The sequence below is a fragment of the Nelusetta ayraudi genome, unplaced genomic scaffold (assembly GCF_046127955.1).
Source record: "Nelusetta ayraudi isolate G7.1 ecotype Tasmania unplaced genomic scaffold, CSIRO-AGI_Nayr_v1 ptg000050l, whole genome shotgun sequence".
In the NCBI taxonomy this organism is placed as follows: Eukaryota; Metazoa; Chordata; class Actinopteri; order Tetraodontiformes; family Monacanthidae; genus Nelusetta; species Nelusetta ayraudi.
The window spans coordinates 3,407,501-3,431,478 of record NW_027466100.1 but is presented as its reverse complement, the minus strand read 5'-3'; the positions used below and the strand labels follow the sequence as shown (position 1 = coordinate 3,431,478).

General features: G+C 44.4%; 2 protein-coding genes across 3 annotated transcripts in view; both read left to right on the top strand.

The window, feature by feature from the left end:
- Window positions 1-53: 53 nt before the first annotated feature.
- fancd2 (FA complementation group D2) lies at window positions 54-14,225 on the top strand. 2 transcript variants are annotated; one of them, XM_076037274.1, is made up of 44 exons: window positions 54-147; window positions 438-498; window positions 777-911; window positions 1,024-1,091; window positions 1,174-1,280; window positions 1,353-1,413; window positions 1,486-1,538; window positions 1,637-1,715; window positions 1,803-1,927; window positions 2,016-2,103; window positions 2,202-2,306; window positions 2,401-2,501; window positions 2,589-2,700; window positions 2,802-2,837; window positions 3,206-3,352; window positions 3,478-3,612; window positions 4,024-4,155; window positions 4,798-4,905; window positions 4,986-5,095; window positions 5,179-5,233; window positions 7,099-7,218; window positions 7,348-7,421; window positions 7,526-7,669; window positions 7,768-7,868; window positions 7,943-8,058; window positions 8,443-8,551; window positions 8,633-8,731; window positions 8,809-8,903; window positions 8,994-9,143; window positions 9,277-9,393; window positions 9,483-9,611; window positions 9,747-9,865; window positions 10,040-10,150; window positions 10,634-10,764; window positions 10,850-10,949; window positions 11,561-11,680; window positions 11,805-11,898; window positions 12,057-12,128; window positions 12,278-12,316; window positions 12,406-12,480; window positions 12,982-13,056; window positions 13,197-13,343; window positions 13,428-13,535; window positions 13,974-14,225. In XM_076037274.1, exons 2-44 carry the CDS (start codon window positions 438-440, stop codon window positions 14,052-14,054), a joined length of 4,344 nt encoding a protein of 1,447 aa, XP_075893389.1. In that variant the 5' UTR covers window positions 54-147; the 3' UTR covers window positions 14,055-14,225. The 2 variants fall into 2 exon arrangements, with proteins under 2 accessions (XP_075893389.1, XP_075893388.1); XM_076037273.1 differs by having other exon boundaries at window positions 8,809-8,909.
- Window positions 14,226-14,863: 638 nt separating this feature from the next.
- Window positions 14,864-23,978, top strand: part of tex264a (testis expressed 264, ER-phagy receptor a) — a 72,127-nt gene continuing 63,012 nt past the window's right edge. The window contains exon 1 of the mRNA XM_076036990.1: window positions 14,864-15,453. Within this exon, the coding sequence (XP_075893105.1) occupies window positions 15,196-15,453 (258 nt within the window). The 5' untranslated portion in view covers window positions 14,864-15,195. The remainder of the gene's footprint in view (window positions 15,454-23,978) is intronic.

Genomic DNA, 23,978 nt, shown 5'->3' with positions numbered 1-23,978 from the left:
AGATTTATTTTACGCTACGACGTCCGAGGGCTAGTTTATGACAGTCCCTAACTCGTTGATGACGTCTATCACATTGGCGCGGAGATTTGTTATGCGTTTGGTTTTGCTGGGCGCTTCTCATACCACAGCGACATAACTGAAAGAACCGTACGTTTTTACTCTGTCAGCCAGATCTCTAATGTACTCCAACATTTTAACGTCGAAGCTGCATTAGAAATGATGTGTTGTTATCCTGCAATGAGTGTCTTGTTTGTGACATAAGCGCTTGGAAGCTGGTAGCTGAGGCGAATGTAACCATGCTAGCTTAACGTCAGAGTATGAAAAAGGGGCTGGTAACGCAAGCTAACACATACAAGTATTTTCTCATTTGACAGTGTGTGATAAAATGCTAAAGGTTTGAACCATATTGCTGTAGGTTACTTTGTATTTTCTGTTAGATGATGCGCAAAAAGAGAAGCCTCACTGCGGGTAAGGCGGAAGGAGCCTCTACAACCAGTAGTAAGTTTTATATTCAACTTGCTAACAGCTGGCTGAAATCCCGAGATAACTCAATTTTGATGTTGACCGTGAAATAACATTCATTCATAATGTGATGTTATTAAACATGTTATTATGTGGCAGGACAACAAGCATGTTAAAGCACCCATAAACACACATGAAAAGCTGAAATCTGAATTTCACGTAAACTTACGAAAACATGTTCTCAACATTGTCTGTATGTTTATTTTCTGAAATCATTGAGTCCCTCCTCAAGGTTGTTTTTCATTTTTCTATAGAGGCAAAGAGGGGTCGCAGCGCTGGACGGCAATCAAAAGAACCGGCTTTAGAAGAATCGAATAAAAGTGAATTTTTTGTTTTTCTAAAAGAGGCCGGTGTCACTTTGAGGAGCGATGGCACATCCAATGAAATAGGTGAACACACACTCACACACACACACACACACACACACACACACACTCCAGTTGTCCAAATCAAATTCATGTGTTATTTGTATATTGTGCGGTTCTTTTTTCCTCCCTTAAGCTGTCGACCAGGTAGTTTTTCAAAAAAGGATACGGCAGCAACTACAGAAAAGTCCCAGGTACCCTGGGGTAAGTGTGAGTGTATATATATGAAACATAAAACTATTACTGTATTTAAACTGAATTAACTTGTCATCCTTTCATATTTTAGATCTTAAAAGAATTTATCACAGGATTGGAATCTTACATTGAGAATCCGGAGCAGTTTCGGAACTGCCTCCTTCCATGCGTGCCGTCAGTGTCTGATGCCGGCTCAGCGTAAGTCTAGTGGAGGCAGTTAGAGCATCATATGCGGTGCTTGCCGTAACGGCTTTCCCTCTTTATTTGCAGTTGTGGCAGCTCCTTCCAGGAGAGTCTGTTGCGTATGCTGTTGGGCGTTGAGATGCTGCAGGTGGGAACGTGTGCGCAGAATTACTCCAGTATTTTGTCTCTCATGTGCTGAGCCGTATTCCTTCTCACTCAGACTTCCGTCATGAACGTCCTGCTCGAGAAACTCCCTGAATTCATGTTGGACAGGTAAGTCATTGTAGACGTTTGACTCAAATAAAGTCTTATTTAGATGTTGTTGTTGTTTTTGTTTTTGTTTTTTTTTAACATTTTGCTGACTCTCTCAGTGCTGGAGAAGGAGGTCTCAGTATCCCTCGCATCATCATAAACCAGTTTAAATGGCTTGACAGAGTTGTGGATCCCAAGGTAGTCATTTTAATGCCATGAGTATTAGTCGCAGTGCCAGAAATCTTCCTTCACAGATCTTCTCCTGTGTCCTGTGACTTACTGCAGGAGTTGGCCACGAAGCTCATGGAGCTGGTGTCGGTAGCACCAGTCGAAGTCCAGCGTGACATCATCACCAGTCTGCCTGAGATACTGGAAGACTCCCAGCACAATGACATAGCCAAAGAGCTCAAGTGTGTACACTCAGTGCCTTGTGAGGAGCGACGCTTTGCCTCGTTGACACTTGGTTTTAGGGATTTTCTCCCTTTGTCTTCTCTGCAGCTCCCTACTGCAGGAGAACACCCAGCTGACTGTGCCCATCCTGGATGCGCTGTCCAGTCTGAACCTCAGCTCCTCACTGCTGATAGAGGTAATTTGCGTCCACATGCACCCAGATTGCCACTTGTGTTTTCCTTCCAGTGGTCATTTCTCCTCTCCCACCGCTGCTCGCACCATCTTCTGTCTCAGGTCCGTGGAGCTGTCATGGCTACTCTGGCTGCTGTGCAGCTGGAGGACCTGCCTGTGGTGGTCAGGTTCATCCTGCACTCTGCCACATCTGCTGATGCGTATGAGGTCAGAATTGCATCTGATACAGTATGACAAAAAAACTTCAAGCAGTCTGGTCGTTTTGTGCTGATGGTTTCTTCACTTCTTTCTCTTTGTTTAGGTGGTGTGCAACCTGCGCAAGAAGCTGGACCTGGAGCAGTGTGTTGTCCCTCCCGTGCTGCAGGCATCCAAGAGTCACACCAAGAGCACTGGCCCAGTAAAGTGAGATGAAAATGTTTTAGAATCAGCACATTGAGCCAAGAAGTGCATCCCAGGAGATTGAGCTTCATAAAGGTGTTTTCAAAACAGCCCAGCCTCAAAACCAGCAGCCGGCAGCAGCCAGGACAGCGTCGCATTGATTTTAGACGGCATAAAATCCACCGTGAGATTCCAGAAAACCATATCTGAGGCTTGGCTGAAGGTGGGAAAGGGTGTCGACGCAGATGAAAATGCTGATGCCTCTAAATGTCTCCCATTTGTTTTGGCTGTGTTGTAAAATGCAACGTTACTTCTTTTTATAAGGCAATCGAGTCTGTGGATGAAATGGAAAACCATAAGGTGAGTGGAATCCCTCCAGGTTCCTGCAAAATATATCAGAAATTGAAAGCTCACATCCAGATGTTTCTTACTCAGTTTCTTTCTTAGCGTTTCTGATTTGTTCATATTGTAAAATGACCTTTAAATTTGTTTTAGTGTTTCAAGTGTTTATTAGCATCAGAATGAGCATTATTGCTTCCAAGAAGCTTCTCCTGCATCAACATGACCTCATATAATTATATTATATTGTTATTATTTGAAATATTTTAGTACATTTTAATCATTAATCATCAGATTTTTTTTGTCATTTTCACTTAAACTAAGATTTTCATCAACGCGCGAAGTTTCGTTGTGAACGAGCTAATGAAGGTGTCTGCGGCTCTCCTCAGGTAATGGATCTGCTGGTGCTGTTCATTCTCCACTCCACCAACGCCAACCACAGTCGACGGGGAGCTGAGAGGCTGCTGAAGGTGAAAGTGAGGACTGGACTGATGCAGGAGGCTCTGCTCCAGAGGACGTTCAGGGACTTTGCTCAGGTGCGTCTGTTAAGCATTCATCCTGTTTCAAATGCAACGACACGATGCACTTGGTGTTCATCACATACGGACGATGGTTGTGTGTTGTTTCAATGATGGCCTAATCAGTGATGTCTATCGCTCAGGTCATGCAAGGTTATTTCCCCTCCATCCTCGCCTTGGCTCAGAGTTTGCTGCGTTCCCCCGACCCCTGCGTGGTGCCTTTTGGAGGACACATGTACCACCACTCGTTCACCGCCTTTGACTCTTACTGCCAACAAGTGGGTTCAGCACTTCAATCAATCAATCAATTGAAACGGTATCTATATTGCGCTTTTCATGCATTATCAATGCCTCTCAAAGTGCTTCACAGAAAAATAAAAACACAAATGCAACCTGTAATAAAAACCTACCCACCCACCCCCGCAGCCACACACCTGGAATACACCCATGGCAGGGCAGACCATATATACCTCCCAGTGAGGAGGCCCCCCATGAGGAAGCACTGGAGCTATAAACATTAAAAAAAAAAAATGAATATATGAATAAATAAGCTAAAGCACTAAAAAATAAATAGATGAAATAAAATGAATTTAAACTAAATACATTTAAAAGAAACAATAGAAACACTGGGCCTGGATAGAAACATGACTTCAGCTATTGAAGTTCCCCTCTGCTTTCTGTCATCGTAGGAAGTGGTGGGTTCCTTGGTAACCCACGTGTGCTGCGGTGTGGGTGGGGAAGTGGACATGGCTCTGGAGCTGCTCTGTGGTCTGGTGTCTGAAAAGCCCTCAGAAATGGCTCTGTACGCCGTTTTTGTCAAGGTAAGGAGGCGACCATTGTGAAGTGGGCAGAAATCACTGGTTCATTTCACTTTCGGTCTCGGGAGTGGGGGGGGGGGCTGCAGGATGAAGAGGATCAGGGATGAACACACATCAGAGGGAGAACGCATGTTAGATGTTGTGGAGATAAAGCCGGGAAGTCCAGACTGAGGTGGTTTGGACTTGAACAGAGACAGAGAGACAGTGAATGTATTAGTCGAAGGATGCTGCTGTCTAGACAGAGGAAGAGCAAAGAGGAGATTTCTGGCTGGAGTGAAGGAGGATGTGAAGTTAGTTGGTGTGAGAGAAGAGGAATCAGGATGGTTAGACGGAGGTCAGTGATTGGCTGTAGACACCACTGAAGAAAACAATACAATTTCCATAATCATGTAAAGAGAATATCACTTTGTTTATATTTGTCTTTCCAGCTTTTCTAATAATAGTGCTGTAAATATAAAAATGATTAAAAACAAAACAAAAAACAATCAAAATCCTTCTGATCCGTCAGCTGCTAATCAAATGTTGGGCCTTTGTTACTACCAGCCACAGATCAGTGGGAAAATATTTTGCCGGGGTTCAAGAATAAGGCTACTGATGTATTCTGACAAGAGTTTTGGTGTTAAGTGAGTGCAATGTTTGGCAAAGGGAACCTTGGACTACATGGACAGCCTGACGGCGCAGCAGATCCGCAGACTCTTCCACCTGCTGAGCCAGCTGGCCTTCGGGCAGCAGCAGCAGGCCTCTCACATCCAGGTGCTCGCCGCTACAAAGGCATCCCAAAGCTCTCGACGTTTGAAAAATTGAATGGTCTGACCACCTGCTGCTCTCCCTAGGACGACATGCACATTGTGATCCGCAAACAGCTCTCCAGCACTGTGCCAAAGTACAAACGCATCGGCATCATCGGTGCCGTCATGATCGTAGGCAGCATGGGAGCGCTCAGGTACAGGCCGCTGGTCCACTGCGAGTTTGTGTTTTCATTTTGTGATGTTTCAACTTCCTCACCACCTTATTTGTCTCCTCCAGGTCTAAAGGGAAGGAGTCGGAGAAGACATCAATACCCGATGACACCTTCAGACAGGTGACACTCAAGTGTTTTTTCCTTTCTTTCTTTTTTTAAACTTTATTTTGCAGTTTTTCGTTGACAAACATCGAACTTACAAACATGGACATAGAAAGAGAGCATCCTCAACCCTCCACCCCCAAAGCTCTTCGACAGGAATGAGATTAATAAACAAACAGAGATAAATAAAAGAAGAAATAAAAAAAACAAATCCAATGCTTCATTGAAAGCGAAAAGTTTCTACAAATTCTATAAATGGACTCCAGGCCAAGCTGAAGTTTTTGCGGGCTTTACATATCTTGTATCTGAGAGTGTCTGTAACGGTAGGAAAGACCGTACATCCCTTAAACACTGCAGGGCTAAACTTGATTTCCAGTTAAAAAGGAAAAAGTCTGTGTGCGAGCAGGGAAGCATATACTAAAACATTTGTAAAGTGTTTTTTCTTTTGATTAAAATTTTACTTTTGGACCTTTGGATCTTCTGTTTGTTTTCAAGGGTTTCTCTTGTTTTTTTTTCTACCTAATAATGATAATAATAATAAAACTTTATTACAGCCACAAATGGTCCAGATAAAAGCACCCTACCTACTCACTGAAGTAGTTGTTTTCAGTCATCTAGATTAGGTGAAGCATGCAGACAAAAATAGATGGCGCAAAGACTTGAAGCTCAAATAGCAACTTTTATTTCAGAGCTTGTTTTCACTTCTAATTCGACTCTTTTTCCGGCAGCTAACCTTCACTAAACATCATCCTGCACAAGTAGTTCACCCTCCTACTGCAAACTAAACTGTAAAAAATAGTTGTGGTCTTTTTTGAGTTGGTATTCACCGGTCCGCTATTTCCCATCTTCTTGCAAGTGTTGTGTAAAACAAAATGTAAATAGTTTATTCTGCCACAAACAAGACATCCACGCTATGAGCAAAAGTTTGCTGCAGTCAGTGGGAGATGTTTTTGCAATACCCGCCGAGCCAACCCGCACTGTCCAGCCTGTTGAGATATGTGCTCACCAACAACCTGCACCCCGGCTGACCTGAGCCTGCTCTGCTGCACCATGCAGCGCCTGTGCGGATCTCTGATAAATGAGGAAGAGCAACCAGCACCACGCTGAAGCTGCTGTTGGAAAAGCCAACACCACAATGAAGCTGCTAAGGTGCCTCAGACGGAAGCTCTCTGTCTCTTGCCTCTTTGTTGCTGTGACAAGTGAGGGAGTTGAAGGCTTAACGGCGATGAGGAGGATTAAAAGGACCAGCATCATCATTGCGCTTCTCCCTCATTAAGTCCAGCCATACAGTATTGGCAGTATCAGTTACTGCTTTAGGAACATAAGGGGAAATCCAGTTGGATTCACTTTTGAAAAAAACCCGTTGGATGATGCTTTGTTTACTCTTTTATTTTTCAGACACAGAACTAAGTTTGATTATAATACAAAGCTTTGTTTTATTTTTTATTTTTTATTTTTTATTTTTTTAATTTGTTTTAGCAATTTTAAAGCGTTCAACTTCTGTAATGATGGCTGCATATTGCACACTTGATATTCATTCTCTAAAATCACATTCAGTTAAACATTCAGGGCAACAGCCGTCAAAGCCATCCCATAATGTGTTCAGCACATCCTGACTGATTTTCCTGTTCTTAGAACCTCCTAGTAGATTAATTCATGAAGCTGCTTACAATGGAGTTCAAGCAGAAGTGAGTCAGTGACCACAAACTTTTGAACGCTAGTGTATAAATGTTTTTTTTTTTTTTAATAACTGACTCAAACTTGTGTGACGCAGGTCCTGTGAGTCATGTTTTTTGTTTAATTGTTTGTTTCAAAGTGACACAGAGTGTCTGTGGTTATGACATTCGGTCTTCCTGGTCTTCTGTCTCTATGTGCCCGTGCAGATGAAAGCCCTGTTGGAGCTGCTGAAGTCCAGCAGCCAGAGCTCGCCTGAAGCTGCAGCTCTGTACTACGACGAACTGGCCAACCTGGTCATGTCCTCCACCCTGGACCCCCAGGTGCAGGTGCGTCTCACTCTCAACTTTAACATTTTGGCCTTTCACTCCAACATTTACCTGCCATGTGACTTTGCTGAGCTACAACTGTGTTCAACCTTTTCCCTTCTCCTTCTGTTGTCTCCCTGCCGTACACAGGAAACCATCGCAGACCTTGTGCTCAAGGACTTCGAGGACGACTTTGTGGTGGAAATCGAAACAAAAATAGAAGGGTCAGTGGGCGAAACCTGGCAGCGTGTGGAATATTTTATTTATTTTTTATTCTTTTGTCGAACCTGGTTGATTAAAAGCTTCCAATGTCGCTACTGCACCTCAGCAACTTTCCTCTCCCGGCCCGCCTGATGTACAACCTGGGTGACGGGGAGAATTGGGGCGCCATCGCCGTAAACCTGCTGCCCCTGCTGGCCAGCGAGGTGCAGCACAGGGGGGAGCAGCAGAGTCAACGCAGCAAGGCACACAGGCAGGTTTACTGCACCGTGCATTCAGCTGCTTCCACCATTGTGCTGATTCCCAACCGTGCTCACCGCCATGGTGCGTTTTATTTCACTTTCCACACAGGAGAGTCTCCCCTCTCTGCCTGTCCCCCTTTTTCCGCCTGCTGAGAGTCTGCGAGCAGAAGCAGAACCAGGGCGACCTGGAGGCCATCGACGGCCTCCTCGGTGAGGAAACGCGACTCCGCTCGGCCACTTTCTCAGTTGCGTTTCTCTGAACGGGTTTGTGACCTCGACCACAGGCTGCTCCCTGGTCCTGGCCGATTTCGACGTGGTGGAGAAAATGGAGAGTCTGTCCAAAGCCGAGAGGGACTTTGTTTGCACTCTGCTATTTCACACCATCAACTGGTTCAGAGAGGTCAGCAAGTTTTTACAATGTTGGGGTGACATTTTGTCCATTCTAAAGTTGGAGGTAGGGATGTTAACGATTAATCGATTAATTGTCATTAAAGAATTAAATTAAATTAAATTCAATTCAATTCAATTCAATTCAATTCAATTAGTTGCAATTAATTGAACATTTTCTATGTTTTTTTTTTTTTGGTAAATTGTGTGGCGTATACCTTTATACATACTACACACATTTTGCATTGTGAAATTTAGGTTCTTGCTGCTTATCAATTAATCTTTAATTGATCGATAAGGGCAATCAACTAACGATTAATGAATGAATCGATCATTTGCATCCATAGTTGGAGGTCAGTGACAAATTCCGTGTCTTCTTCTTTACATTTGCTGGCAGGTCGTCAACGCGTTCTGTAGCCAGAAAGAACTGGAGGTAAAGATGAGAGTGATGACTCGCCTGCAGAACATCACCTATGTGCAGACGCTGCTGGAGAAGGCTCTGGCAGGTGAGTCCACCCCACCGGGACCCTCGTCGACGTCTGCACAGTGTCGGCTCGGAGACAGTTTTTCTTTCTGGTGCTCTCCAGGGTCGCCAGGCTACGTTCCACCCGCGGCCAACTTTGACGGTGAAACCACAGACGGCGTGGCCCTCGGCTCGGCAGCACCGGCGAATAAGGCTAAGAAAGGTACCGAAGGTAAAAAAGTTTTCTTTCGCATTGGTTGTCGTGGAATTGCGTGAACGTCTCCCACTCCGCTCGTACAGACGGTGCCGGGAGGAAACGGAAGGCTGCTGGCAAGAGCTCCACACAGGGCAACAGCCAGCTGGACGAGTCGACCGAGGGGGACAAAACCCAGCTGGTAAATGTCAACAACTCCTCGACATAGTTGTCCTGTGAAAATATATGGATATATTTCAGCCGGAAATGTGAGCTTTTCTGTCTCCCGTAGGAGCAACCGGAGAAGGAGAAGGAGACGCGAGCGGGCGTCAGTCTGGTGTCCTACAGGCCGTTTTTCAGGGAGCTGGACGTGGAGGTGCTCAGTGTGCTGCAGTGTGGCCTGCTGTCCTGCACAACACTGGACTCAGAGATGCACACTAAAGTAAGCAGCAAACCTTCATGGGTCTATCTATGGGATCTATCTATCTATCTACATTATCTGTCTGTCTGTGTAGTTTCATTGTCAGTATTCAGTATTCAATGACAAGAAAAGACTCTCCTCTTGCTGAGTGCAGGCGCAGGAGGAGGTGCTGCTGGGTCCTGCTGAGCTGGTCTTCCTGCTCGATGACATGCTCCGCAAACTGGAGTTCAGCCTCACAGCCGGACCTGCCAAGAGAGCCCCTTTCCTCAAGGTAACCCCAAAAAAAGACTCATCAAACCCAGTCGAGGCCTCTAATGATGCAGTGAGTGACCTCTCTCGACCTCTCGTGCTTCCCTGCAGGCCAGGAGCGACAAGAGCGTCGGCTTCTCCCACCTGCAGCATAGGAGCCCCAACGACGTCGCCGCCTTGTGCGTCCAACTGCTGCCCGCCCTCTGCTCGCACATGGAGAACTGCCACAATCACTTCCAGGTGAACAACACCAGCAGCAGATTTGTTTGTTCCATAAACACGTTGGGTGGGCGTCACTGCTCAGAACTCTTTGTGAGCGTCGAGTAGGTTCACTGTGAATCACCTCAAAACTGACCCCCGTTTACTCTTGTCTAGACACTGCTGTCTGAAAACAACGGCGTCGTGGACGGTCCCGCCACGGACGTCCAGGACCACCAGCTGATGTCGTCCAGCTACCAGCTGCTGGTGCAGATCCTCAACGCCGCTTTCAGCTGGTGAGGGTGACGCACGCCGCTGGCTCGCGTGTCACAACATAAAGCCGAGAGCCCAGCTGTAAATTCTGAGCGCTGCGTCCACTGCCTGTGGATGCTGTTCTTTTTCTCTTCTTTCTTTTCCCCTTTTTCTTTTCCGCCATGTCATTTGTTTATGTGTGGCCGTGTGTTTGTCAGGTCTGGATTCAGTCAGCCAGCCCAGAGGAACTTACTGAAGAAGGCTCTTGGGGTTTTGGCCGGTAGGCTAAAAGAGGGAGGAGCTGATTTGACCCTGGAGCAGCTTGTAAAGTGAGCGATTATGTTGAGATAAGATTTAAAAAAAAAAATTCTACTCTTCTAGTGGCTGTGTAGCTCTAAATGCACATCTGCAAAAATGTTCTCACGCCACCTTTAAAGGTCCAGTGTGTAAAATTTGGCCTGATTGATCATTTTTATATTGGTAACACCTTAACATACATTACATAATACATTGCATTACATTAATAAAAATGTATACTCGCAGTACAATAGAAGTCATTTGGTTTGCCTGCCCTTACAGTGGTTCTCATATATATGTAAGAATATACATAGAGCAATCAGGACTTGTCCTAGTTAGCTGCCATTTTGCACCACCATTGTTTAATGAAGTCCATCTGACAGTGGCTTCAATATGAAACACGGTGTCAGGCGGGCTTCCTTAAGCACCGGGCCTCCTTAAAAAATGTCCACACTGGAGCTGGAAGGGCTGTGTTTGTGTGACGACACCACGGAATGTCCCTCTTGTGCGTTCAGACACAGCTTCGAGTACCTGCTCAACTTCCGCAACTCGGTGCCAAACCTCAGCACGGCCGTGCATCTCTCCCAACTCCTGTCCACCGTGGCGCTGAAGGGAGGCAACCGAGCCTCCTACAGGGAGCAGACTGGTCAGTGTCACACTTCTGCTACCCTCATCACTCCCTCAGCCCCGTAAACAGTTCCGCTGATTGGCTGATTCCTCTCCCTTTCAAGCATCCTTGGCCAAACTCTTCCTGTGCCAGGACTGGGTGACAGCAAGTGGAGAGAAAGAGCGAGGCAGCAAATTCAACGAGGCGCTACACAGTGTCCTGAGGTTTGTTATAAAAGCTCCTGTTGATTTTTGTCCGTATGGTTAGAAAACACTCAGCACAAGGGGGAAGTGTGCCCCCTCGTGTTTTAAAGGAGAAACGGCTCAGCGCATGACTCACTTAAGTAAATTCATTACAACCACAAGTAATCCAACTGTAGAATCCAAACTTCCTGTACTCAACCAACCACATCCTTTTAGAAGGGAGGGTTCACACTTTTGTTTGTGTTAATTCTTGAAGAGGCTGCATGACAATGCATGTTGGTGAACCACGTAGCACAATGAAAGGAAGCAGATCAGCCTGAACTCCTAAAGGTGCTTTCTCTTTATACAGGTCGCAACAAGAAGAAGCCACGCAGTGTTTTTACAGTGTTGGTACTATCTTAGAACAAAGACGAAGATATTTTGTGCAGTTTGTCTCACGTGGACGGAAATCTCTGTGCATCAGACATTAAGTTTAGTGACTGAATGAATCATAACACAATCATTTTAAATGCAGTAGGTATCAAAATGAAAACCTTGGTGGTGATAACGAGCATTTATCACCACGCGCGGTGTTGTCAAACTGTTGAACACGCTTCTAATGTGTTCATGTGTTTTAATATGTTCACGTCCAGGATCTACCTTGAGCACGCCGATGACGTTCTGAAAGCAGTGAAGGAAATAGTGGAGGAGGGAATCCCCGAACTCAGCGCATTAAAAGATGGGAGCTCCTCATCGTGGCCCACGCTCAATAAGTAAAACCCACTTTAACTCATCGTTGCACCTTGTACTCTGTTAAAAAGAGGCATGTGGGATTCTTGCTGTTTTTGCAGTTCATGTTTCGAGTACCTGGTGGTGTTGTATTGTGTCATCCGCTAGGCAGACATTCCTGGTCTACTATAAAGTGCTGATGGCAGAGCTGGAGCAGGCAGTCCGGAAGATTCCTGCGTGCAAGAGCAGTGACAGCGCCGAGGTGAGCCACCGGGGGCGTCCTCCTTGCAGCAACACGCTACGCGTTGCGGGACAAGTTTTCAATTATCTTTTATTTTATTTATTTCTCTGACAGTATTTAGGTAGTGAGACCATGGTGTGTATGTGTGTGTGTGTGTGTGTCCACTGATGTTTTTCCAGACTCAGAGCGAAAAGCTGCTGACGTGGGACATGGCTGTCAAAGATTTTCATCTCCTGGTCAAGCTCGTGAAGGTCAGTCTGTCAGTGGAACCACCTGCTTGCTCCTATTTCCTGTCTCCCACCGTGAATCAGTATTTTAAAATCTGATCACTGACTGACGCTGATGGTGCTTTTTCTTCTACCACACATCCTGACTGCTTGTCTTACGTCTGTCTTTACAGTTGTTTGATTCCAGACCAATTGTCAATGTGTGCTTAAAGGTAAGCACGTTGGAAATCTGACAGAGTTGACATTCCAAGCAAGCTGTTGTCCCTTTTTGCCAGTGTGTGTGTTTTTTCTTCATCTATAGTTTGGTCGCCTTTTCCTGGAGTCGTTCTTGAAACTGGGGATGCCGCTGCTGGACAGCAGCTTCAAAAGGCACAAGGTACCTTAACGGCCAATACCAGCAGATTTACTTATGCACTGCACTCTAATATTAACAAAATAACAAAAATTAAAATTCTCTTTCCAAATTTGACATCCACATTTTCAGTTAAACAATTTTCCTAGTTAGTAGAAACCGCGGTCAAACACATAGTCCATTCTAAATATTGTACCATATCCTCCTCTTTTTAAAAACTCAATTCAAACAGAAGACTTTTGATTTCCCAGTGGTTTTTCCCAGAATCTTCCCAACACTGCCAGTTTACTAAGCAATTAACTGATGAAAGGAAACGGCAGCATTCCATTGTTTTCAGATTGTGCTAATATTCTGAGACAACTTGTGTCATCTTCCCTTTGCTACATAACAAAAGGTTGATACACTTACTCAATATATTGAATAGAATAGAATGGCTACATTTATCCCACATTGGGGGAATTTACATAATGACAGAAGAAACAAATGTGTTAATAACAGCCAGATTTTTTTCATTGTCTTTTTCAGGAGGAAATCCAGAGCCTCCTAAAAACCTTCCAGCTGAGCACCCGGCAACTGCATCACATGTGTGGACACTCCAAGGTAACTCCACAGCGGGTCCCCCCATGTGCCTGGAGCAAGAGGACACATTTCCTAATCAGAGATGAAATATCATTGGAGTTAATGAGTGAACAATGGAGTAGATCTACAAGTGGCCTTTGTCGTTGTACGGCTTATTTCAGATTCTCCAGGACACAAGCCTGACCAATCACGTGCCGGCCTTGAAGAAGAGCTTGGAGCTGTTTGTGTACAGAGTGAAGGCCATGCTGACCCTCCACAACTGCCAGGAGGCATTTTGGATGGGAACCCTCAAAAATCGCACCCTGCAGGTCGAGCGTTACAGCATTTCAAGCCGGCTTCTTCTCCTCCCACATTAAAACATTTTACTCTAAAAGGTGCAATATGCGTTGCAGGGCGAAGAGATCTATTCTCAGCAGGAAGATCAGCAGGAGGATGAGGAGGAGGAGGATGATGATGATCAATCTAGGCAAAACCAGGAAGAATCGGAGGAGGAGCAGGAGGTGTCTGAGAATTATTCACTCCGCTGTTTGTTTCAGTTGCTTCTAATATTACATTTTCTGTTATTTCTATGCAGCATTAACTGTTAACTTAAAAGGTTTGATTTTTCTGTTTTTGAGAAGTGAGATAAAAAGTCTAATATGATTCACTACAGAATGAGTTTTCTTATATAAAAATGTTTATAGAGAAACACAAACAGTTGTGTGGAATAGTCACTTGCTTTTGCTGCTGATGGGATCATTGCAAATCAGTAATGCAGCAGTAATTGGAGGAGTAATCCAGATTAATCCAGTAATTTGAGGAGCTACATTAGTAATTATTGTGTAATATGAAAACCATCTGATGCAGTGTGTTCTTTTGAACGCTCTTGTACTACTGCAGGATAAAAAAAAAACTATTTTGACTGGTTTGCTTCATGTCAATCATGTGCTTTTCATCAGACGGAGATGGATTTGGAGGAGAGCAAGGTGAACGGAGAGGATGATGGAGATCAAAACGATTCAATGGACGATTCAGAGTAATTCCAGGACATTTTTAAGGTTGATTCTGATTCCACAAATATGTTGGAACTTTGTGTTAAATGACATTGGACTTGGTGTTTGTTGTGTTTTAATGAGTACAATGTTGTATGTGTAATAAATACCACTGCATGTTGCAGAGATGGGTGAAATTAAACATATATATGTAATATGGATTAACCTCGGGTCTTTATCTTATTATTAATCGTTAATTCTTATTGGACAGTACACTTTTACAGTGACGACAAATAAGCATTTCAAAATGACTACGTACTTCAGCCAAATGAAAAATATCCCTGCTGCCTGTATGAGAACATACTTTCACATCAATCTATGTTGAACAAAAAAAAAAAGCAAAATATAAAATATAGAACCTATTAAATAAATTATTATTCAAATGCTAACTATAAATTACTATTGCCAAAGGTAGTGTGTGTGTGTGTGTGTGTGTGTGTGTCAAATTCGGTAAACGGAATTCAGAGAAAGAATACAAAACAAGAAGATCGCGAAAATTGACGTACTTTGTCCTTATTTTGTCCCCGCTGCCTGCGCAGCCTCTCGGGGGAAACCATGTTGAAACAATAGGGGCATTTTACTATCAATGTTTTCTTTGACCAATGGAAATTACGTTTGTTTTTCGTATAAGAGCTTATGAAATGATAAGTACGTGTGTATGTAGACTTGACTTTTGTTGTTGTTTTTAAAGAAAATAATTTTCAGGCTAATTTGCGGAGGGGTCGTTTTAAAAGTGACACCAAGACGCCCCTCCTCCCAAGGCGGAAGTGGTCCAACCCGGAAGCATGTTCCTCTGTTTGGGGAACTACCGTAAACAAACTGGCTTTCCTGTCAACTGGAACCACTCTGTCCTCTGTCATCTCAGGTTATTGCGACAACCGAAATAAATACACTTCGTACCGCGGCGCAGTTTTGACTAGGCCGTGGTTTTTCTTTTTTTCTTCTTCTTCCTGTTGAACTTGTCGCCTCACTCTGTTGTCACCAGTGGCTCCCTCTCTTTCTCTCTGTGTGTGTGCGTGTGTGTGTGTGCGTGCGCGCATGTGTGTGAGCGTGCTAGCCGGTGGAAGGACGTTCACGACTGTCGGACCTGTGTGCAAAAAGAAAAAAATCCAAATACCAGCTGACCATCATGTCTGACGGGCTCCTGCTGCTCCTGCTGCTCGTCCTCCTGGTGTGCTTGCTGCTCACCATCGGGGGCTTCCTGCTGTACTCGGGGCTCCTCGCTGAGGTGGACGTGAAGACGGGACCACCTCCCATCCGAAATGTCACCATCGCTTATAAATTCAGAGAGGGAGCGTACAAGGACAGCGGCCCAGCTTTCACCGAGACCTGCAGCATCGGACCCAAGCTGAGCACCATCGCGCTCTTCTACGATGACCCCAAGCAGGTGAGAGCGCCACCTGGCCCCCCCCCCCACCTCCACCTTGCATTTGAACTTGACCCCCCCAACCCCCTCACCCGACCCCTCGATCCGCGACACAAGTACAAAATACAGTGAAGCGGCACTTTGTTTCAAGATAAGCTGTTCAAAGATATGCGCAGTTTCTCCTGGACAAAGGTCGCTAGGAGAAAGTCGATAGAAAGCCTTTAATTTGTGGTGTTGCATATTCTTTGTGGCAGCCCTATCTGGAAGGAGCTTAGTGTAGCCCACATGGTCCAAAAGTACACATTTATTTTACCTTTAAACGTGGAAGAACTCTCTGAAAGTAATAAACCAAATAAGCGCGAGATGCTTTTGCTTCACGTCCACACCGAGCTTGTTTGCTGGTGTACTTCGTCTTGCGGCCCATTTACAGCATCGTGTCTAATTGTAATTTAGCTGGGGTCGCCTCTAGGGGTTAAAACATGAAGCGGCCCTTTTGAGCCCTGAATGATGACACCAGTCAGCTGTTCAATGCCACGTTGCACTGTTGATGTTTCACTCTGTTCATGTGCGGTTCCACTGTGATTCACCCAACAGTCTGGTCAGAATGGAAAACTGAAAGGGCACATGATCACACGATGCACCCCCCCCCCCCTTTTTTTTTTTGCACAAGTAAGAGCAGAGAGCCGGGAAAGTAGATTTTTGACTTTTATTTTGAGGAGGGCTAACCGGCTGTGGCAAGACGGCCGGAGTTCTGCTGCGACAGGCAACAAGTCCCTCTTTGTCTTGATCATTCTAATCTAATATTTAGTATAAATGGGACATTCCTCGGCTCCACGCTGGTGTGTGTTGCCTGCTTTCACTGTGCGTGTCGTCCCGAGTCGGGTTTGTAGTCAACAAGAGATGTCTGCGGAACAGCTGCTTGTTAGGTGGGAATGTTTACTCGGTTCCCAGCTGATTTGTGAAGGGTACACATTCATATGGCCCGGAGCAGGATACATCTTTGTGGAAAGCAGTGTATTTATTTATTTATTTATTTATTTATTTATTACCTATTAATGTCTTGTTCTGTGACTTGACTATAGAGTTGACGGTGCGACATGCTTCTCTCTTTGATGTTGTGTCGGTTCGGCTGACAGTTATACCCTAAGGTTAAAAGAAAAGCCTACAGTATATAGGAGCGCTTGCTGGACTCATGCGTTGGAAGTTTGAGGTGCTCCTTGGATGGGGGAAAAAACAAAAAGAAGCAGAAAACAGGAGAAACTCAAAGGCACTGTCATTGAAAAGTTAAAAAGCCTTTATTGTAGCGGCTTGGTTGCATTCAAAGCCATTAAAAACTCTGACGCGTTTCGACAATCAACCCTTCCTCACTTAGTTAGATACTCTAAGTTTGTTGGGCTTGGTTGGCTCAAACACCTGGCAATTAGAAGGGCAACTAAAGGATTTTAGCAGCGTCACAACAAAGAGGGTGGAGGGGTCTGTTGTGGTAAAACAAATATAATGTTGGATAGGAACTAGTGTATCCACATATTCATGATTTCTCAGATGTTAATATTTAATATAATCAAGAAGAGAGCCTCCCCACCACCAATCTGGTCAACGTTGGACACTTGATTGACAAATACTGGCAGTTTCAAATTGTACTGGAATGGAAACGCTAAAAGTGGAAATATATTATTTTGGGAAGCTCGTTCAAGATTTGTAAATTTGACTCCTGTCTTCTTAAAGCTCCAATGTGTCACGTTTAAAACAATCTGTTAGCATGAACTGGAACAACAAATAAACATACGTGTTAGTTAAATGCTTTAAAAATAAGAATTTCTGTGTATGCAAAGGACAGCTGCATTCCACCACTACATCTCTACTCTTGGAGTTTTGCCATTTTACCGTGACACTGCAGCAGGTATGATGAAGATTTTGATACCAACTGGTGCGTAAGTAGTAAACACAGTCTGCTTCCTTGCTGTTAAAGGCTACTTAATGCATACTGGCCCTTTCATAAAAAAATAAAATAAAAAAATCTTTAATTGGTGAAAGTTGTGATGATGCAGATGCACCATTAACATGAAAACTATAAACCCACAATTTAAAAAGACCTAGCGTTTCTAAATTTGATTTATCTTTAAGCCTGTCAAGAAACATGTTTGCCACGAGAGCCAGTCCCCAGACAGACCAGCATGACATACAGTGGTGGGAAAAGCCTTCTGGACACCTCATGCATTTGTGATGTACTGTATTGCGCTAAGAGTCCGTTTTAAGTCTCCAAGTGCAGTTTATTTTGGAGCAGTCACCAACATTTACCCACATGCTGCATGTGTACTGTTACATTCAGCTGGGAAGTGGATGTTTCAGCGAGATGACGTTGCTTTGCAACACGTCAAGAGTACCAGAGTGCAAGAATTTAGTTCTGTTATTTTGTCATATTCAGAATAACCCACAAAAATCATTTGTTCGTGTGCCTCTGATGCAGTAATTGGCAGTAATTGGGGTTGAGTAAAACACAGTAGTAAGGGTGTCTTTTTTCCACGGCTATAATTTGAAAGCCACGAAGGTGTATATGTATTGTGTGCATTGTTTGACACAGAACAGGATTATTGAATGCTGAAAGGAGCTGCAGATGATAGTGCATTTGCAAGAAGAAAATTTTGTCAAACAAACGCCAGCAGAACTGAGTGGGCCGTGTTTATACCATTCGACACTTTTATCTATTCATCGTGGAGACAAAAGCTGAAACACTGATAGAAATATTCGCACCCCAAATGAAATGACAAATGTAATATATCTTCTAATACATTTTTTTTAAAAAGGTTTCTGTTATTTTTTTTTTTTGCGAGAAAACGGAGGAATGTTTTTATTGGCCGTTTTGCAGCTCCTGAGTCTAATCGTGCTTTAGTCCTCCTTTGTGCTGCTGTCTGGCAGAGCTCTGTGCTTGTCTGTGGGCTCGCCCCTCGCTGTTCCTCTGTAGCACTTTGCTCCTTTATGTAAATGCGCTCGGTGGAAACTCCAGCTGTGAGTCATCGTGGCAGGAAGATTTGGCAAGAAGTTTGCCGACGAGGTCTTCAAAGTTTTTTCTGCCGCGGCCGGTAGAGTCCGGAGCACAAGAGGGGTCCTTGTGGGGCGTCTGGGCGTCTCTGTGGGAGGGGGCAGACGTCTCGTAACGTCCTGACAAATGTGTCCCGAGGTTTGTTTCCGTTTAGTGTCATTCCTGTCTTGGTTTCCCACTTTAAGCACAAACCGTCTGCAGCTACTTGGAGGAAGGAAAAAAAAATGATGTCTCTTTGGAAAAATTCAACGTGTGTGTGTGCAATGAAAAATAGTCACAGGAGAATAAACTTAGAAATAATTCAAGCAGGCGTTCTGCTCCCAACAGTGGACAGTCAAATCCAATTCATCTGTACTTTCAGAAGATCCCTTACATGTAGCAATTAGGCAGGATAATGGTGAGCTCATCATGGCTCATGGTTTGCTCTTTTCAGTGTTGGTCTGCTGTAACTTTCAGTGCTTTGGCATTGATATCCACTTTATTAGGTTGGCAAAGCAAGTAGCAGATGCCTACTGACAAAGTGACTGCTTCAGGATTGGAGTTGTTGAACGTTCACAGGTGTTATCCAACAGACCTTGGTTTAAGCAGTGGTTATTTGAGATAACTGAGTGTTGACTTTCTGTGGCCTCCAACCAGTCTGCCTGTACTGACCTCTGACCCCTGACATCAACACAACTGTTTATCAATGGATTTTTTGTCTTTTGGGGTGTTATTCCCTCTCTCTCCATATATATATATATATACATATATATATATATATATATATATGTATATAAAAAAAACCTAGAGATGGTTGTGGTTGTGATGTTGTAAGAAATTCCCAGAGATCAGCAGTTGTGAAATACTCCACCTAAACCAGTTGTCTGACTGTCACCCAACACGAGCCAAAGTCGCCTCGGTCACCGTTCTGATGCTCACTTTGAACTTGAACAGCGAGTGGTGTTGCCCACATCTTCGGGCTTAAATGCACTGAGTTGCTGCAACGGGATTGACTGATTAGCCTCTGTACTTGCGCTAAGAAGCAATTAAACATTAGACCCAACAAAGAGGCCGGAGTGCAAAGCTGTGTTTCATAACAGTGATATGTTTGAGAAGTCTCGGTGAAGCAAGAGAATCTTGACCTGAATACTTCATCTGCGTATCCAGACTAAGCAGAGTTTAGTACTCCTGCTTCTCCGCTTTCACCTCACAATTTAGTGTGATTAGAAAATACTTTTATTATTGGTTTTACTAAAAAAAAAAAAATCACAATTCTTCAGTTTGAATAAACTAATAAAATAATAGATGCAATACAGCATTATTTTAGGTCCACTATTACCTTCGTTGATCTGCCACAGTGACTTTAAATTTTAAACTACCCCGTGCCGCGTAGTCTGTTTCACATGACGACCGCTAGATGGCAGTGTTATGATTGAAATGAGTGTGGGCGCATCCCCCTGACATCTGTGCTGTTTGTCTCTCATCACGTCGCACTGTGTTTTCCACCGTTAATTAATAACCCGCCATCAGTTAGTCAAACTTTAAGCCAAACTTCAAACGAGTGCACGAGCTCCAGACCCAGAACCATTTCAGAATGTTGGCGCTAAGAGATCTAGTTTCAATAAAAGAAAAAGCCAAACAAACAAAAAAAAATAAACACAACACCATTATGGTGGCCAGCATTTCTTTGATCTATCTTCAGCCTTTATGTCACATCTCCCATCATGCCTTGGGTGACATGAGATATTTCAGGTAAGTGAGTTCAGATGCTTTTCCTCCTCGCCGATGATTCCGTCCTGCACAACCCTGCTCACTCTTTCCACCGTTCTGTACAGAACAAGATGTTTTCTGTGGATAACTCATAAACGTGACTTGGAGCATTTCCTACATCCCATCTGGCAAAGAGCCCAAGACAAAACCTGGAGGGGGTTGGACCAACCTTCTGCGAATCGCATTCAAGCAGACCAATCAGATCTGTTCCTGCCAGGTAGCTCCATCAGCAGCGGCGTCTCCACCCTGTGGCAGGCGACGATGCGGAGCGCTGTTTAAGATTTTGCCAGGACAAAACAACAATAGCCACTTAGCGCTTTGTTTTTTTTTTTTTGCTCCTCATTTCATGGGGAAATGCCGTTCTGGTCTGAAAGAAATGCTGCTGTACGAGGCATCCGCGCTAATCTCTTTAGCGGCAGCAAGGCCTTTCACAGCCACATCCTGCATTTTTTCTTTTTCATCTTCAACGGCTTCTAAGGACAGCTTGCAGCCCCCCCCCCTCCACTTCCTGGTATCACTACAGCTGAAAGAAAGATCATTTGGTTATGGAGACAACCGTGAGTTGATAACCATCTGAAAATGTCGGAGGTCTGATGCTAACACTTGAGATGAGAAGTCCAGCTGATCCAGCTTCAGTGCGAGGTTAAACTGCTGCTGCTTTTTTGTGCAAAAAAGTAGCGGTTATCATGAGTTTCTGCAGTTCTCTGAGGAGGGGTCCTTTACGACGTTGTGCGTGTCTGATTACCGATTACATGTCTGTGAAGGTTCTCAGTCATTGTAGTCAATTGGACTGTTTTTTGATAACTTTCCAACCTACAGTATCTCCGTCTTCAACTTTTACTCTACCTTCAAGAATAAAGGTCCAGTGTGTAAAAATCATTCATGATATTATTTATGATATCAATTTATGATTTCGGCGACACGGTGGCCTCACAGCAAGAAGGTCGTGGGTTCGATTCCGGGCCTGGGACCTTTCTGCGTGGAGTTTGCATGTTCTCCCTGTGTCTGCGTGGGTTCTCTCCAGGTTCTCCGGCTTCCTCCCACACTCCAAAAACATGCACGTGAGCTCAATTGAACATTCTAAATTGTCCGTAGGTGTGTATGTGAGTGTGAATGGTTGTTTGTTTCTATGTGGCCCTGCGATGAACTGGCCACTTGTCCAGGGTGTCACCCTGCCTTCGCCCTAAGACAGCTGGGATAGGCTCCAGCAGACCCCCGTGACCCTGAGCTCGGGACTAAGCGGCTATGGAAAATGAATGAATGATGATGAATGAATTTATGATTTCATAGTGGTAAAAGCTTAACATACTGCCCATAAACTCATTGATAAAAGTGTTTGGAGTCGCAGTTCAATCAAAGTAATTTGGTTTTCCCACCCTCAGAACGCTTCTCATAAGAATACACATCGATCAAGGGTCTTGCTCCTTGTTAGCTGCCATCCTGCGCCGCCCGAAATACAAAAAGTGCTGTCGGGCCTTAAACATTTTACAAGCTGGACCTTTGCGGCTCCACTCAGAGACATTGCAGCCGGATGCCCAGTGTTTGCCCAGCGACACGTCGGTGCGGAGAGGCCGCCCGACTCGGGGGTGCAGACCTTGTCTCCGCAGCCAGCGAAGACGGTCCAGGCAAAGCCAATTAGCGCTAAACGGAGATGCTTGTCTGGACGCCTCTCGCCAGCGTCTGCCCATTCATGCATGCGTGTGTTTGCATGCGCGCCACGCATTGCCAGCGCTTACACAATACAGCAAAGGGCGGAGCGAATGAAGAGTTCAGTGGTTTTGGACGGCGGCGGGGCGGGAGAGGGGCTCAAGTCAACTGGACTGCCACTCACAACACCGGGGGGGGGTTACACTGTAACCTCAGCGAAACAACTCAAGGCAGACTTGCCTCAGGTGCCGCCCTGATTGGCCACAAGTGTTTTTATTGAAGAATGACAATGAGCTGAGGATGTAGGAGAGAGAGAGAGAGAGAGAGAGAAAACACAACCCTGCAGGGAATCTCCAGCGTGAAAAGACATTAGTATGAGATGAACTCCAAAAGGAATGATAATACGATGCTTAGCCGGAAGCAGCACAAGGCAACTTGAATGTATGCGCAGACTTTATTTAGCCGCAGTGTGATCTGTGCAGCTGCTTCTGACACTTTGCATCTCGGCGTCTCCCTCTGTTCACTCTCTGATCTCGTGAATCCCCTCTTTGTTTGGCTCCCGATGCGCACCGACTCTCCGCGCCGTGTGTGTGTGTGTGTGTGTGTGTGTGTGTGTGTGTGTGTGTGTGTGTGTGTGTGTGTGTGTGTGTGTGTGTGTGGGGGGGGGATGAAATGTCGCGTGTGGACGTGCGTGGGATTCGCAGTGAGAGATGCGCCGTTTGAGAGGCTCCCTGGAAAAAAAAAGTGGAGAGGAAGGGGGGGGGGGTCTAAATTGGTTGGAGCCCGTCTCACCTTGAGCGCTCAATTTATCAATCAGAATTTCAGATCAGAGCGCGCGGCACCGCCGCGCACCCTGTCAGATTTATTAGCATTTTACTGCCGCCCGTCTGCGGGTCGGCGGCAGCAACATGAAAGTGGGAGCTTCTGGCTACGAGCTGACGCTTTTAAATGTGGATATAAAATGTGAGATAAATACACTGAAGTCTGGTCCTGCAGGTCTGCAAGTCAATATTATGACAGATTGCGGATGCCTCGACTCCTCCTGTGTCAGATGTAGCGCTTTGTAGTCGTCCGTAGTATTCGTAGTGAGTGCAGGAAGTATTGGCAGCGGCGACTGCAGCCTAATCTTGAATGAGAATGGACTGCGGTCACCTCGAACCTGAGAAAACACAACACTACTGGTAATTCATCAGCTTCTAGGACTGTGGACTATGTAAACGCAGCTCAGTACACTCACTCAACACTTGTCTCATTAATCAAAGCCAAATGGTAACAATGGTAACAATATGATCCCCTCCCTGAAAACATTTCCTGCAAAAGCAATTTAAAAGAATATTTTTTCTTTCTTCTTCTTCTTTTTTTTTTTTTTTTAAAAATGGATGTAACAATATTTTCAACTTTCAAGATGTAAAATAACTCTTTTGCCATACGAAGTACTCCAGTGAAGTAAGCTTACTTATGTTAAAGAATGTTAAATTAAAGGACCAGCAAACAGAAAGTTAGCTGCCGGACTGGCAAAACTCCCCCCTTTTCTTGTTTCACTGCTTACTGATAATTGGCTTAATGCTCATTATTTTTTTCAAATTTTCAAATTCCTATTTAAATTTAAAAGACAAATTTAATTTCCAAACTCTAAAAAATACAGATCTTTTTATGTTTTGTGTGTTAAGAAATGCTTTAGAGAGGTGCAGAATAAATGTTTTTTTTCTGTTACAATAGTGCTCAAATAATTATGTTAAAACTAATTTATAATACAATAATGGCTAACAAACTGGACAACACTGGAAGCAATGTTGCTGTAGCATTACCAAAGTGTTTGAAGCTAAAAGATTACTGCTTTCTAATAACATACCAAAACAACAGTTCCAAAAATGTCTAAACAAAAACAGACCACAGAGGTACGATTGAGCATGTCCGGGGAAAACAAAAACAAAACAGCTGAAGTTTGTACAGTGGGAAAAATGTCACATGGATGTCACTTGGCCGCTTGGATTGTGAATGCCACAGTGACACCTACTGACCAGGAGGTATAAATGATGCCTTTTTTAAAAATTAGTTTAGTTCCACTTAAGGCCTCTGAGCAAAGTGCAATGACCCACTCATCCGGTCA